The sequence below is a fragment of the Cololabis saira genome, chromosome 3 (genome assembly GCF_033807715.1).
Source record: "Cololabis saira isolate AMF1-May2022 chromosome 3, fColSai1.1, whole genome shotgun sequence".
Lineage (NCBI taxonomy): Eukaryota > Metazoa > Chordata > Actinopteri > Beloniformes > Belonidae > Cololabis > Cololabis saira.
Genome location: NC_084589.1, coordinates 21,019,449 through 21,033,722, shown reverse-complemented (window position 1 = coordinate 21,033,722; position 14,274 = coordinate 21,019,449). Strand labels below are relative to the sequence as shown.

The 14,274-nt window shown below is 39.8% G+C and overlaps 1 protein-coding gene across 2 annotated transcripts; it reads left to right on the top strand.

Annotated features, from left to right (window-relative positions):
* The first annotated feature begins 994 nt into the window (after positions 1-994).
* Positions 995-12,277, top strand: fez2a (fasciculation and elongation protein zeta 2a). 2 transcript variants are annotated; one of them, XM_061716478.1, is made up of 9 exons: positions 995-1,327; positions 3,466-3,574; positions 3,738-3,854; positions 4,475-4,601; positions 4,690-4,955; positions 6,025-6,105; positions 6,287-6,362; positions 6,443-6,508; positions 10,020-12,277. In XM_061716478.1, the coding sequence occupies exons 1-9, from the start codon at positions 1,059-1,061 to the stop codon at positions 10,034-10,036; spliced, it is 1,128 nt and encodes a 375-aa protein (XP_061572462.1). In that variant the 5' UTR covers positions 995-1,058; the 3' UTR covers positions 10,037-12,277. The 2 variants fall into 2 exon arrangements, with proteins under 2 accessions (XP_061572462.1, XP_061572463.1); XM_061716479.1 differs by lacking the exon at positions 6,025-6,105.
* Positions 12,278-14,274: the final 1,997 nt, after the last annotated feature.

Genomic DNA, 14,274 nt, shown 5'->3' with positions numbered 1-14,274 from the left:
ATGAGAATAACTATATTTATTAGTCAGATACATTCGACTTCAAGTTATCTATATAGAAAAAAATATGAGAGATATCAAAGACTGGTATGTCCTCTATTCTAAGAAGTAACCAGTTTCCTAATTCTAAGCAGAGGTTTCTGGACACAGGGCACAGGAAAAACATATGATCTAAAGTTTCATCTGCTACATTACAGAAAGCACATTGATCAACTTCGAACTTGAATCTTTTTTTTTTTAAGGAATTCTGCAACCGGGTACACTTTATACAATATTTTGAGTTTCCTTAACCTTTGGGGAAATGGGCCATCTAATATATTTAGAATGAGCTTTTATCAACATAGACACAGTTATTTTCTCATTCTGAGGTTTAAATCCTCGGTTATAATCATAAAATACTATTGATTTCCAGGCAGCATTAATCACTTTGTTATTACACTGTTAACCCGAATAAGTTCACAGAACTCCAAATTTTTTGTGTAAATGGATACACCAAAATATTTAAGTTATATTTTTAAATGTTTTAAGTTTCCACTTTCTATTTTCCTCAACTCATAGCCTGTGGGAAATACACTCCAAATTTTTAATATTCCTCAGCTCAATCAATAATGTTTGAAAAAAATGAAAGCGACACCACTGTTACAATTCAACCATTTTTTATTCGACAATGTGCCTTTTAAAAAAGGCGTTGCCCAGCCCTAACAATCAGAGCAAAATCTACAATCACATTTGTTTTTTGCAAGTGTTACTTTTATTGTGTGCAAACCAATAAAAAAGAAATATTAAAAAAATAAAAGTATCTAGGCTATTTATTATCATTCATATGATTTATGGTTCCGCGTTACACCAACGCAGACCTACGGCGTAGGCAAACGCGGCGACGCGCACCGTACGCTGTGGGTTCTGCGTCGATTTAACGCGGAACCATAAATCCGGCTATGTGGTGAGCTGGTGACAGCAGCTCGCCATGCTGCCTGTGGCCACTAGTGGGCCGGACTCGGGGATGTGGAGGCCTGCCGGCTCCACCGCAACAAATCCATCATCCACCCGAGGCGATTAGCATGGTGCGGGCTATGGCTGCACCTGTCTCACATTTGGACGAGGTCGAATGTGGGAGGCCGAATGTGGGAGATGGGAGCGGGGTTTCCGTGGGAGGAGCGCCGGCCCGGAGCGGCCGCCCCGCGGATCAGCGGGGAGACTGCGCTCCTGTCTGGTCCCAGGACCAGCTCACCGGTTTGCAGGAGACCTCAGCAGACCTCGGCCCAGACCATGGAGCTGAGATGGACAGCATCGCCCTGATAGACGAAGACAGTCTGGTGGAGAAAGACGAGTGAGTGTTTGTGTGATTGTGTGTTTGTGTATCTGGCCTGTACGGCTTTAAGCCTGAATTTATGGTTCCGCGTTAAATCGACGCAGAGCTTATGCCGTATGGTACGGCGTAGGCTGCGCATCGCCGCGTAAGCTACGGCGTAGCTCTGCGTTGGTATGACGCGGAAGCATAAATCAGCCTTTATGTTTACCAGTGTGGATGCATCCTGCTGCAGATCTCCACAAAAAACACACAAAGGCATGTTATCTGCATCTTCTTTTTTAAGTGGTGTTCATACTTGCTGAATGATATAAGGATGTGTATGTGAGCATCATTTGTGGGACCAGCTCCTACTGAAAACCCATACTGGCCAGTACCCCCCCCCACCACACACAAACACACACATAATATTGTGTTCTTCTTCCCACAAACTTATGTACAGGGCCCCGTTTGTTTTGGTTTGTTGTTTGTTTTCTGTAAGACTACAATGCAATGGGTACAGTATGTCCAAACCCTTTAAAGATGCTCTAAAGTGATGTATAAAACTGTTGCACCTAAAGAAAAAAGCTGGCTAGATTTCTGAAGTACTTTGGGGAAGGGAGTCAAATTTCCTGTAAAAACTCAGAATTTTTGCATCCATAAACTCAAAAATGTATATAAAATAGAAAATTTTTAGTTAATAAACTTTGAAATTTGTTAAAAAAATAAAGAAATTGTGACTTTGCAGCAATCTTTTAGTATAATTAACAGCACAAGTCACATTATCTTTTTTTTGGGAAAAAGAATGACTGCTCTTTAAGACCTTTATTCATAACACAGAAGTCAAGTTCATTAAAAGTGCTAAATATCTAGCTTTTGGGGGGAGTTGGTGTGGGACATGGGGCCAGCCCCTTGTGGACACTCAGTGAACTGCACTTATCCATACTTATATATACTACTAAATATCAGATGTTGCCCCTTGATCATCAATCTATAACATAAGCTGGAATCTGTGCTGAAAGTCGTCGCTAAACAAAGAATAAGGCAAGGATCCTGTAGGCGTGCTTAACTTCACTTTATCATTGTGTTGTTTTAGTCTTTCAGCATATTGAAGGGACAAAAGTATCTAATTCATCCATTATAAGCTACAGTATCTCATGACATGACGCCTGTGCTTCAGCAGGATTTAGCATACTGCTGCTTTGTGATTGACTTTCAAACATCTCATCCAAGGTGTTTCAACTTGATCAGCTAAATCAAGGATTACACATTTAACCTTTCCATCTGAGCAGTTCAATCTGATTATGCTTGTAAGTGTGATGCTGAAAAGCATTTGTTTGGTTTCCATAGTCTCTATTAGGATACTTGATAGTAACCTAGGCTTGTTTTCAGGTAACTGACATGAATACAGGGGTGCTTGAGCAATCCACTTACAGGTAATGATCTTAAGTATAAGGAAAGCAGATTTATTTATAGCACGTCTTGTACACAAAGGCCATTCAAAGTCTTATACATCAGTAATAAAATACAAATATCGATAAAGAACACCAAAAAAAGAAATGACATTTCCTAAACCATTAAAACAATCAAATCAAACTTTATTTATATAGCACTTTTCATACAATAGTAACGCAAAGGGCTTTACATAATAAAATCAACATTTAAAATATAAAAACGCACACACTCATGGTTAAAAACACACATGTGGTCATTCTCACACACATCCTCACATTAATACCCACACAGCACACATATACCGCCCCACTCCACCCCACATACACTAATAATGCTAAGAAAAACAGTATTAAAATGTTGTAGATAAAATAATAAATGATGCTACAAGAGAATTGAGAAGTTCATTAAAAGTATATGCAAATTTAAATGCAATTGGATGAAATAAGTTTCATACTAATTAAAAGTTATCCTCACATCTCAGGCTGTTTTTACAATATATTCTTTTAGTTTTTAGGTCAAACTTTGAAAATGCTTGATTTTCCACAATCCATCCCCCCTCACACGCCTAGTCTGTCCTTCCTGCTACCAAACCTGCTGCTACTTCACCAAAACTGGGGTGAAGCTTTTTAATGAAAGCAAAATTTAAATTTTCTGACCTTTGAGTTAACTCCCCTCCTAGACTATGTGATCTGTTGCATAACGAGTGATCTTCTCCCGCCACGCAGACTCTGGAATGCTCTTTCCAGTAATTATGGCCACGTGGAGCCGGTGGACTGGCGTCAGTGTCGAACACGCTCGCTCTACATTTCCACGTTCAGCTTGGAGGAGAAGCCGGTGAGTGACCCAGTGACCCAGTGACTCTGCCCCCACACCATTTCTGTCCCACTTTCTCTTCATCCCATGTCAAATCTCTCCTCAGTTTATCACAAATCTCAAATTTTCGTTTTGCCGCGGTTTGGATGATTACATTTTCTTCCTTTGCTGTGCTCTCGGCTAGACAGAGACGGATGTTGCGGCCGAGCTGTCGGACAAGGAGGAGCTGCGGGAGCAGCTGGATTTGCACTCCATCATCGTGCCCTGTCTGGCAGACGAACCCCTGGTCACGGCGGAGCAGGTACGTTGCAGACACATCTCTGTTGTGGCAGCGTAGTTAATTCCAAATGCAGTCATCTTTTAGGAATTTAGGTCAGCCGATTAACATTCCCCAAAGATAAGATTAATGACCGATGATTGCTGAGGTATTTTCAGTCCTGCATCTCTTTTTTGTTTTAATATTTTTTATTAGGGGGTAAGGCACGGTAGAACAGGAATTTAAAAAAAAAGATACACAGTCTACCTCCTAGGATGTTTTTTTTTTTTTTTTTGATTCAAGAACAGAACAAAAAATCCACACAAAATAATGACAAATAAATGAAAATGATTCTAAGTAATATTTAAGTAATAAAGCTACACAGTATAAATTAAAAATAGATGAATAAAAAGGGGGAGAAAAAAAACAAGAAAAAAAAACTCAAAGCAAAAAAAAACAAACCCCAAAAACAAAGGAAAAGTAAATAAATAGATAAAAAGGAGGAAGAAAGAGAGGAATGAGAGCAGAGAGGGAGGAGGGATCCGTCAATCAGGAGGCAGGGACTGGAGAGAGTGGAAGAATGTAAGAAAGGGGAAGACACTTATTATAAAATTTGTTACAACTACCCTTCAGTCCTGCATCTCTGATGGGCTGACAATGTGCAGGTAATTGAGGAGATAGAGGAAATGATGCAGGACTCATCTGACATGGAGGCAGAGCGCAATCCCTCGCAGTCAGACCTGTCCATGCTCTCTCTGGACGTCCAGTGGTGCAGTCCCGGCTTCGAGGAGAGTGAGTGTCCACCGCAGCGTATTACAGTGCATTCTCTTCTCATCTGTAACTTGTGTTTCATGAGTGGGCTTGTTGTCCGAGTGTTCAGGGATGAGGGTCCTGAACGTTTCAGAGCTGATGGAGCGTCTGGAGGAGGCAGAGACAACCATCAGGAGGTTTTCTGAGGAGCTGGTGCAGCAGCTGGCTATCAGGGATGAGTTGGACTTTGAGAAGGAGGTGAAAAACAGTTTCATCTCAGCGCTCATCGATGTGCAGAACCGGCAGAAAGAGCAGAGGGAGTCGATGAGGAAGAAGAAGAAGCTTAAAGGAGGAGCTGGGACAGTGCAGGGCCTCACAGAGAGACCGCCTGGATCGGTCAGTACTTTGTGTACAGTGCGGTTTTAAGAAATCATTATTGGTCTGCCGGCACATCCGTCTGTATTGGTGTCTGTACTAGGGATGGGCGGTATGGACTAAAAAATGTATCACAATAATTTCTGGCATTTATCCCGATAATGATAAAAATGATGCTAAAAAAAATACCAATTCAACTCCACCTTTTTAAATATAAATCTATCACCACATTCAGTCTTTGGAGCCCCTAAATCACTGCTCTAAAAGATACTAAATACTACTAAACGTCATCAATGGGAATTTATCTTTCTTTCTTTCTTTCTTTCTTACTTTCTTTGTGGCTCATTTCTTTCTTTCTTTCTTTCTTTCTTTCTTTCTTTCTTTCTTTCTTTCTTTCTTTCTTTCTTTCTTTCTTTCTTTCTTTCTTTCTTTCTTTCTTTCTTTCTTTCAGGCTCATATCTTTCTTTCTTTCTTTCAGGCTCATATCTTCCTTCCTTCCTCCCTCCCTCCCTCCCTCCCTCCCTTCCTTCCTTCCTTCCTTCCTTCCTTCCTTCCTTCCTTCCTTCCTTCCTTCCTTCCTTCCTTCCTTCCTTCCTTCCTTCCTTCCTTCCTTCCTTCCTTCCTTCCTTCCTTCCTTCCTCTTTTCTTCCTTCCTTCCTTCCTTCCTTCCTTCCTTCCTTCCTTCCTTCCTTCCTTCCTTCCTTCCTTCCTTCCTTCCTTCCTTCCTTCCTTCCTTCCTTCCTTCCTCCCTTCCTTCCTTCCTTCCTTCCTTCCTTCACATACGTTGTGCGTGGATTTAACGCAGAACCATAAATCAGCTTTGCACAAAAACGTCATCAACGGTAATTTATCGTTTTTGCCGCGAGATGACAAATTCTTACCGTGGGGAATTTTTTTGACGGTATATCGTGAATGGTAAAATATCGCCCATCCCTAGTCTGTACTGAAATCCCCTTTCCAATGAAAGATATTGCTCTTCGTGGATTTCTTGCTGCTTTTGTTTTATTTTCCAACAAACTGCATGAACCTTTCTTGAAGTCTTTGTTGTTTCTCTTCTGACGTTTCCTTGCATTTCTTCCTTCCTCCTCAGCGTTTCAGCATGGAGGGACTCTCCTCTGTCATACAAAACAGCTTTCGGCAAACATTTGGGAGTGGGTGCAGTGAACGACAGGTTACTTTCCATTTCCCGCCCTCGCCTCTGAACTTTGTTTTCTCTTTTTGGCTCCGGAATTCACATGGCACATGTGCTGTGCCACTTGTAATTTTTCACTTCTCATCTAATACTGCTTGTCGTCTTCTCAGTCTTTCATGCATTGGTTTTCAATCTAATTGGTCTCTTTTTCATTTTTCAGTATTTGACCACAGTCATCCCTTATGAGAAAAAAGGACACCCCCCCTCCATTGAAGATCTCCAGATCCTGACCAAAAGTAAGGATCTTCATCTCCACTGTGATGTTTGACTGGCTCTAGCCGGATCCTCATTTGTAATTGTTGGATTAACCCTCTAGTTCTCCAAGCTATGAGAGACGACAGTGACAAAGTGCCCAGCCTCTTGACAGACTACATCCTCAACGGTGAGCATTTCTCTCTAGTGTTCATGTACTGTAGATGTGGGAGAACACGTTGACGCTACATGTTCAGCATCACTCTCGTTTCACAGGAGCCAGTTAGATGATTGTTACCGGTTCATTGTTGCTGTGCTGATAATAATATCTACAGAAACAAACACAGCAGTGGTTTTAGCCAAAAGCATCAATGCTTAAATTGTTGACAGAAAGTTTTTAGACCTTTTTTTTTTCCAGTTTTCCACATTTTATTATGTTTCAGACTTGTAAAGTAGGTTATCAATCGATAATAACACAACCAAAGTTTTTGGAGATCCGTCCATCTGTCCGTCCGTTCATGCGTTGCAGGGGAAACAGCCTAAACAGAAAGGCCCAGGATCTGTCCTCTAGGCCAGGTCTCACTTGTGTAAGAAATCTTTGATCTCAGTAATCTCCCCACTGTGCCCTGGGTCTGCCTTTGAGTCTTCTCCGGGTTGAACATACAGACTGATCTGCCTGTCAACCTCCTCTACTATTCTTCCTTTACTTGTGAAGAAGACCCCGAGATACTTAATAATAATTATTCCAGTTGAGTGTCCCATCCTTTTCTGGTTGGCAACAATGTTCCCAGATTTTGAGCTGCTTATTCTCATTCTCGCTGCTTCAAACTTTGCTGCAAACCACTCCATTGAGAGCTGATGATCCGCCCTTGATGACCACATGATCCAAAGAAAAGGTAGAGATGGAGTGGAGCTGTTGTCTCAAGGTTGTCATTGGTGGTAGATGGGCTAGAGAGTCCTATTTAGCTTGGTTAGCTTGAAGGACTCCTTAAGCAGCCTGCAGATACTACCAGGCCAAGTGGACTGCAGCCTTGGTTGTTACTGAAGCAAAATCTTGGGTGTAGGAAGAGTTCGGCAAGGCCACGGGGAGTCTTTCCTTATGTTATTGAATTAAAAAAGATTGATGCCATGAACACTTTCAATATCCGACTGTCTCACACTGAGTAATCTAGGACCCAGAGCCGCCTGGGAGATTTGCGAGGCCCTGTGCGAAATGGCAAAATTTTTGGGTTTTTCGGGTCGGATTGAGTGTCTATATGCGCAATTTTAACTCTCCAATTAGCAAAATACTGGATACCTTCCCCTGCCTCATCATCATCTGGGCTTGCCTCAACGCGGGGCCCCACGGCTGCTTGACACCCGGTCGGATCGGGGATTTTTCTAACAAATCTATCAAACGAGCCTTTCAGAGAGGCATTAAACTCTTCAATTTTCTTTAGTTTTTTTCTTTTTTCATCCCCTGATGGAAATTTCCTGATTCTGTCTCGTTCTCTCGACATTGTGTGGCAGTTTGTTCCAACTCCACCTGTCTGGATCAGAGCAGCTTGTGTCTGCGCTTGGTCTGACGCAGTTGTATTGAACAACAGACACGCGCATCATTGCACATATATTTATTGATATGCACAGACTAGTACACATTTGGGTCTGTAATGGAACGTGTCTGTTGATATTTATAAGGGAAAAAACGAAAAAATAAATAAATTTGAAAACATTTTTTTTTGAAAAAAAAAAAAAAAAAAAAAACGGCCCATAGCGCGAGGCCCCTTTGGGGCGCGAGGCCCCGTGCGGTCGCACTGTTCGCACACCCCTTGCACCCTGCTAGGACCAAATGCTTTGGTCGGACAGAGTTCCTTTAAAATGAAGTTTTCTGATGGACCTCTATCAGCAGAACATGCCACCAGTCAGGCCTTTGTGGTAGAGTCACCAGACAGAAGTTATTCCTCACTTCAAGACATATGATACCTCACTGGGAAATTGTCAAAAGGCATCTGAATAAGGATAAGACCAAAAGGATCAAAGCCCTCTCATCTGATGAAAGAAAGACTGAAGCGACTGGCAACAATATCCAATAGTTGTGTGGAGAATAATAGGCATTTAGCATCCCCTAATCAAAGGTAATGTTATACTTACAGTCAGACATGTGGTGGCAGAATCATACTGTAGGAAAAGGTCTAGATAGGTTATATATAGCAATCTTAAATGAAAGCTCTTCCCTGAGTCTCCGGTTGTTGAGAAGGCATACTTTTCAATAACACAACAATACAGCCAGAGCTTCTGCCTGAACCCTGAGGGGAATCACCGGGGAGACCCGGACATGGCCATGCAGTGATGGTCCTCCATCTGAATTAGGGGAGATTTAATGTTTCCATTCAGGAAGAATGAGGAGCATTTTCATTTAGGATTTAGGTTGTCCTATTCCTATCACAAGAAGGTCCCTGTGTTAGCTGCTGGCGTTAGGCCAGCCGGGCAGAGCAGGAAAAGAGAGATCAGAAAGAGAGGAAGAAGAACAGAGAGAAGATAGGAACAGGTTTATTGTCGATGGTACAAAAGACAAGATATATTAGTAATCACTGGTAATCATTATCCGTGAGCTGGAGAACTAATAGTTCTATGTACAAAAAAAGGTATTTAAGATTAGCCTGAAAGATAACAAAATGTGGAAAATTGAAAACCTCCCCCTGCACATTGTTGCAGTGTTTGTCCATCTCATGCAGCGATCAGTTTCTTCCTTTCAGAAATTAATAATGAATGTCTAATATTAAGTGTGTAAGTTTACAAAGCTGCCATCAATTCAGGATGATGCATTCAAGAAAGAAAAATGTCAAATTTGACAGTGTTGGTCATCCATAAATAGCATGGATATTTGTCACAAAATCATCATTTATTATTTTATTTGTTGTGAAATGTTGAAAAGGTGACTCTGAAGTCTCAAAAGTTGCAGTTTTCACTGAGCATTTGAGTACTACATACTACGTACTACATACTACATACTACATACTACATACTATATACTACAACTTTCCACAGCCTGCAGCTGCCTGTACTTTTCAAATTTAAAACAGTTAAAGTTTAATAGCTACATGTGAACATTTAAACACCTGAGCTCCATCTTTTGTGTGTCTTTTCTTTCACATTTCACATGCTCTTTTTCATTCCTCTTTTCTCTTTTTTCACCTCTGCCTTTGCTGTTCTGTATAATTTATTGCTGCCTTTCACTTGGTAGCTCTGGTCTGAGCATGGATGGAGAGGTTTGTGACAAATTTCAGTATGTGGTGCACTGTTGTGGTGTTGTCACTGACGATGTCACTGATGTAGTGCAGTCTGACCCCGAGACTCTCCCCGACACTCCTCCCCTCTTCTGCACACTGAGTAGCTGCAGCGTGATTCGTGCCAGCTTTAGAGTTTAGAATCACAACTTGAATCTCTTTTGACCCTTACACTTTACATTTGAGAAACCAGCATGTGATCAATAGTTTAAAAGCACTCTGTTGATTGGAGTTGCAAGCATGTGATGCATCTGCATCAGAATTCATAGAGATATTGCCTCTTCTCTCGTTGTCAGATAGTTAGCATCAGTGTATGTGCTGAAACTTTTTTCCTTTTCTTTTTCCTCTTCTTAATGTCCCACATTGTAATTTGTTTATAGGGGTTATCCTTCAGGATTAGTGTTAACAATCACTTGTTCAACTCCTTTCTTCCAGTGCTTTGCCCCACGTAGACCGGGTGGACCGAGCCTGATACTGTGCAGAAGCTTCTGGTGAAATATGAAGAGGATTCACACAGTATATTTGCAAGCACACTTAATTTATTCACAGATGTTTTTACCTCTGTTTTTTTTTTTTTCTATCTGTGAGATCATATTTTACCCTCATTATTTTATGTGAAACATCAGAATTTTCAATATTGATGCATTCTGATTAATTTAGGATGTTTGTGGTGTATGTTTAATATACGTGCACTGTGAAGAAACACTATATTCTGTGAAGAATGCACTCTTTAAAATCATCAGACACTTCATTTGGTACACTGGCATTTTAATAAATGGGAACAAATTGGGAAGTAAAAACAGCTATTAAGAAATTCGACTGCAAATTAGTTATCTCCACAAATAAATAGTCTAATTAATAAAGTATTTTCATGTTTTATATTTTAATGAGCATTTTTTTAAAGAAATTATCTTAATTTAAATTAATTCATGATCAAATTATTTTAAAAATCAATTTGAAAAATCCTTTTCAAAAAGAGAAATTACTGAAATTAAACAGTCATTTTAGATTTTTTTTTTCAAATTCAGGTATTTAAAGCAGCACAATGTAACTTTCAGCTTTTGTTGAGTTTGGCGGCTCCTTTGGACAAAAGCGGTAGTGCTTTACCAGTAGTGCGGCAGGGTTCGTACCATCCACCTCCAAGTTACATAGTGCCAGTGAAGGCGATACAGTCAGACCCCTCAGACCATGACAGAGGTGTCATTAAACCTGTTGGAAGTTGATGTACCATCACAATGACTCTGGAAATATGATATTAAGGTGGAAAAGTTACATTGTGCTGCTTTAAAAATCTAATTTCATTCATCCTCTCCGTTTTCTTTTCTCCAGTGCATTTTCAAAAACATTTACCTTCTTGATTTAGCCTCTATTTTTACCTTTTACATAGCACTTTGGGCCTTGAGCTGAGAAAAGCAGGCCAAACAATGCAAATCAGGTTCTTGAAAGCAACAAAAGCTCTCAGATTGGTCACTGTCCAAAAGTGAACAATAGAAGAACGTTGCCTGATCAATATCTCAATTTCTGCAGCAACATTGGGACGTTATGGTCCAAAATTTGGTCTAAACAAAAGGAAAGCATGGATCCCTTCTGTAAAAGTTCAGGCAACAGGTCGTGTAATGGTGTGGGAGAGATTGTCTTGACACACTTTAGGCCCTTTTAGTACTTGTAATGTAAATGATGCTGCCTACTTGAGTATTGCTCCTGACCACATAGTCAGCAGCATCCTCTGGCTACTTTCATGAGGATATTACGCCATGTCACGAAGCTGAAATCATCTCAAACTGGTCACATGAACATTACAATAAGATCACTGCTCAGATGACCACCAGATCTCAGTCTAATAGAAACACCTCTGACATTTGTTTGAATGAGATTGTTGCATCATGGATGTGCAGCAAACCAATCTGCTGGAACTATGTGACACAAAACTGTCAATATGGACCAGTATTTCAGAGGAAAATTTCCAGCACCTCGTTGAATGTATGCCATGAAGAGATAAGGCATTTATAAAGAAAACGGTGGGTCCAACCCAGTACTTGACAGGTGTACCTAATGAAGTGTCTGGTGAACGTATTTGACTATAGATTAGGTCAAAGCTACCTTGCAATGGACTTTGCATCTATTTGAAGCACTTAACTATATTATGAGCCAGGAAACAAATGCACAGAGCACATTGACATAGAAGGTGCAGTCGTAATTAATTATGAAAATGGTTTAAAGAACATTCAGCGAGTAAAAAAATAATCATTACAATAATATGTATTATATGAGCAACAACAGATAATAGAATTGGAGGAAGCAGCAGAACGATGCATGTTAAACATGATGGAGACACTAAATCATGTCAGAGTTCTCAGGTCTTACCTCATCGGTATGTTTCTCAGATCTTCATTTTTATTTCATGGAGGGTAATGTCTTGAAGGCAGAGGGGACACAGTCTTGACTGACATCAAACCAACTATGCATTTGAGTGAAACGACCCAATGTCTGTACTTTTGCGGCGCCGACTCGACCTCTGGATGGGAGTCTGCTGCGTCGATGTGCCTGCTGTGCAAAAGGGCAACAAACACTTCGACTGGGCATTGTTAACTCTTTATGTATTATTTTATACAAGCTGCCTTCGATTCAACTTTTCTACATCATAAAGAGCTTATTTTCAACAAATTTCATATTTCTAAAGTAATTACAGAACATGTTTTACTATTTATTTATTTTGTAAATATTGTATTTGACAAATAAAATCTCTTTGTGTCAGCACATTTGTTTCATTTCAATGATCATGCCAACGATAATCAGAGCGGAGACAATAATATCAATGATTTTGAAAACAACAGATAATCAGTCTCACAAATGCAACAGCTTCATTATATGATTTGTTGTTGCTGTACTGTTCTATGTAGCTTTTCCTAGCAGGTAATAGAAATGAGACGTGCAGTTTACGTGTCATATTAATGTCAGTTTTACACACAATGAGTCATTATTGCAAACATGTTTTATTTAATCTCGTCCCTGCTGGGATGCACTTCCTTCAACTTCAGCTCAGCTGGTACGCCATGCCACTACATGCCGTACCAGCAATACATCAACAAGAGGCACAAACGTACAGTTTACAACACAGAAGGGAACACTCCTGAGCAGTTGAAGTTGAATATGTCAAAATGTCTGGATCAGCGCGCTATATAAAACCCGAGAAACTGGGGGAAAAAAATGAATAAGCCTTTACTAAGATAGAAAATGCTACAGGAATCTCATTGACGAACTGAATATCTTAGATATCTGAGGTACAGAACAAACCAAAATGCTCCTAATGAGTGCTTCTTGCACAAACTTCTTTTAAAGGAGTTGCATATCTGTGACTGCTTTGAAGGACACTGCATAAAGCGAACCTCTACAGATTACTCAGCAATATACTAAAACAATAAAACAAACATAAATAACTTAAAAAAACGCAATTAAACCTTGCTGATAAAAACGTGATGAACATTGGCACCACTTTCTTTCTTCAGATAAAAATATAAAACATTTGACAGCTCATATAGGGTCCAAGATGCTTGCTGTGACATGACCAAGACAACCTCAGTAAAAACCAGTGGTTGGAGAATCATGATATGGGGCTGCATGAGTGCAAAAGATGTTGGGAAGATGACATTTAAAGATGGCATCTTGAATATCCGACAATATGGCTCAGACTCCAGGTGTTTGGGGGTAGAAGAATGACTGGACCTCAGAACATTTATTCATTCCGTCATCCTCTTTTCTATGTCTGCTTCATCCTGCTATCAGCCTAATATCAACTGTCATCATGGAAGAAGCAGGGTTGTTAGCAGAGCATCACTTCATAAATCTGCACACTCATTTCTCCTGTAGTGTTGGGGTGCACTGAGTCCGTCACGTAAAGATCACACACCTTATTTCACATCGGTATCAGTAATGTGACTCAAAACTGCTGATTTTGAGTTTTACATAACAGAAAAAGAAAACACAGCAGTTCATCTTGGAGGCAATTTTACTTTTATATTTAAGAATTGTTGTATGGAGGAGGTTTAGTTACTTCTGTATAATCTATATAGTCATTGACGACTATTCAAATTCAGTATTTATTCAGGGTAATTGAAAGGAAAGGTTGGGGTGAACTGAAGTGTAATAGTAGATTTAAAAAAAATATAAACATACTATATTAAATGATAAGTAAAATGATTTGTAACAATAGTCAAGCCACACTGAATGTGTTTTCTCATAAGTCATACTTCCTAAGTAAAGTTTTACATAACATTTAAATGTGTTATTTGGTTGCTAGGTGTTTTTGTTGTTGTTTTAAAATGTGAGATCATCAAATACTTGAAGCCTTAAATAGTCTGTGTTTTCGTTATTTTAGCTGAGTTCACTGCTAGTGCGCCAGAAGAATATGAAACATAAACTAATATTACTTTCACATTAGTACTTCTTTATTATGTAAGCCTTGGCCACGTGTTCAGGGCAAAACCTCCAGCTCTCTGAGGAGGTGCAGATGTCGTCTCCTGAGGAAAACATACACATCCATCAGCTGGCTGGATGGCTCTTCAGCAGAACCAAAACAGGCAATGGAGAGGAAAACAGAAGATAAAAAACCTAAATAAGAAAGAAACACATATAAAAATGAAATAATATAACTGAAGTTATATTTTTTTAATGAAAAGTCCGCACATAATAA

What these genes read in the sequence shown, in the direction of transcription:
- fez2a (XM_061716478.1), top strand. Translation starts at nt 1,059, where the DNA reads ATGGTGCGGGCTATGGCTGCACCTGTCTCACATTTGGACGAGGTCGAA. An exon ending in AGTCTGGTGGAGAAAGACGA is followed by an intron (nt 1,328 to 3,465) that starts GTGAGTGTTTGT and finishes CCCGCCACGCAG; the next exon opens with ACTCTGGAATGCTCTTTCCA. An exon ending in CCCTGGTCACGGCGGAGCAG is followed by an intron (nt 3,855 to 4,474) that starts GTACGTTGCAGA and finishes GACAATGTGCAG; the next exon opens with GTAATTGAGGAGATAGAGGA.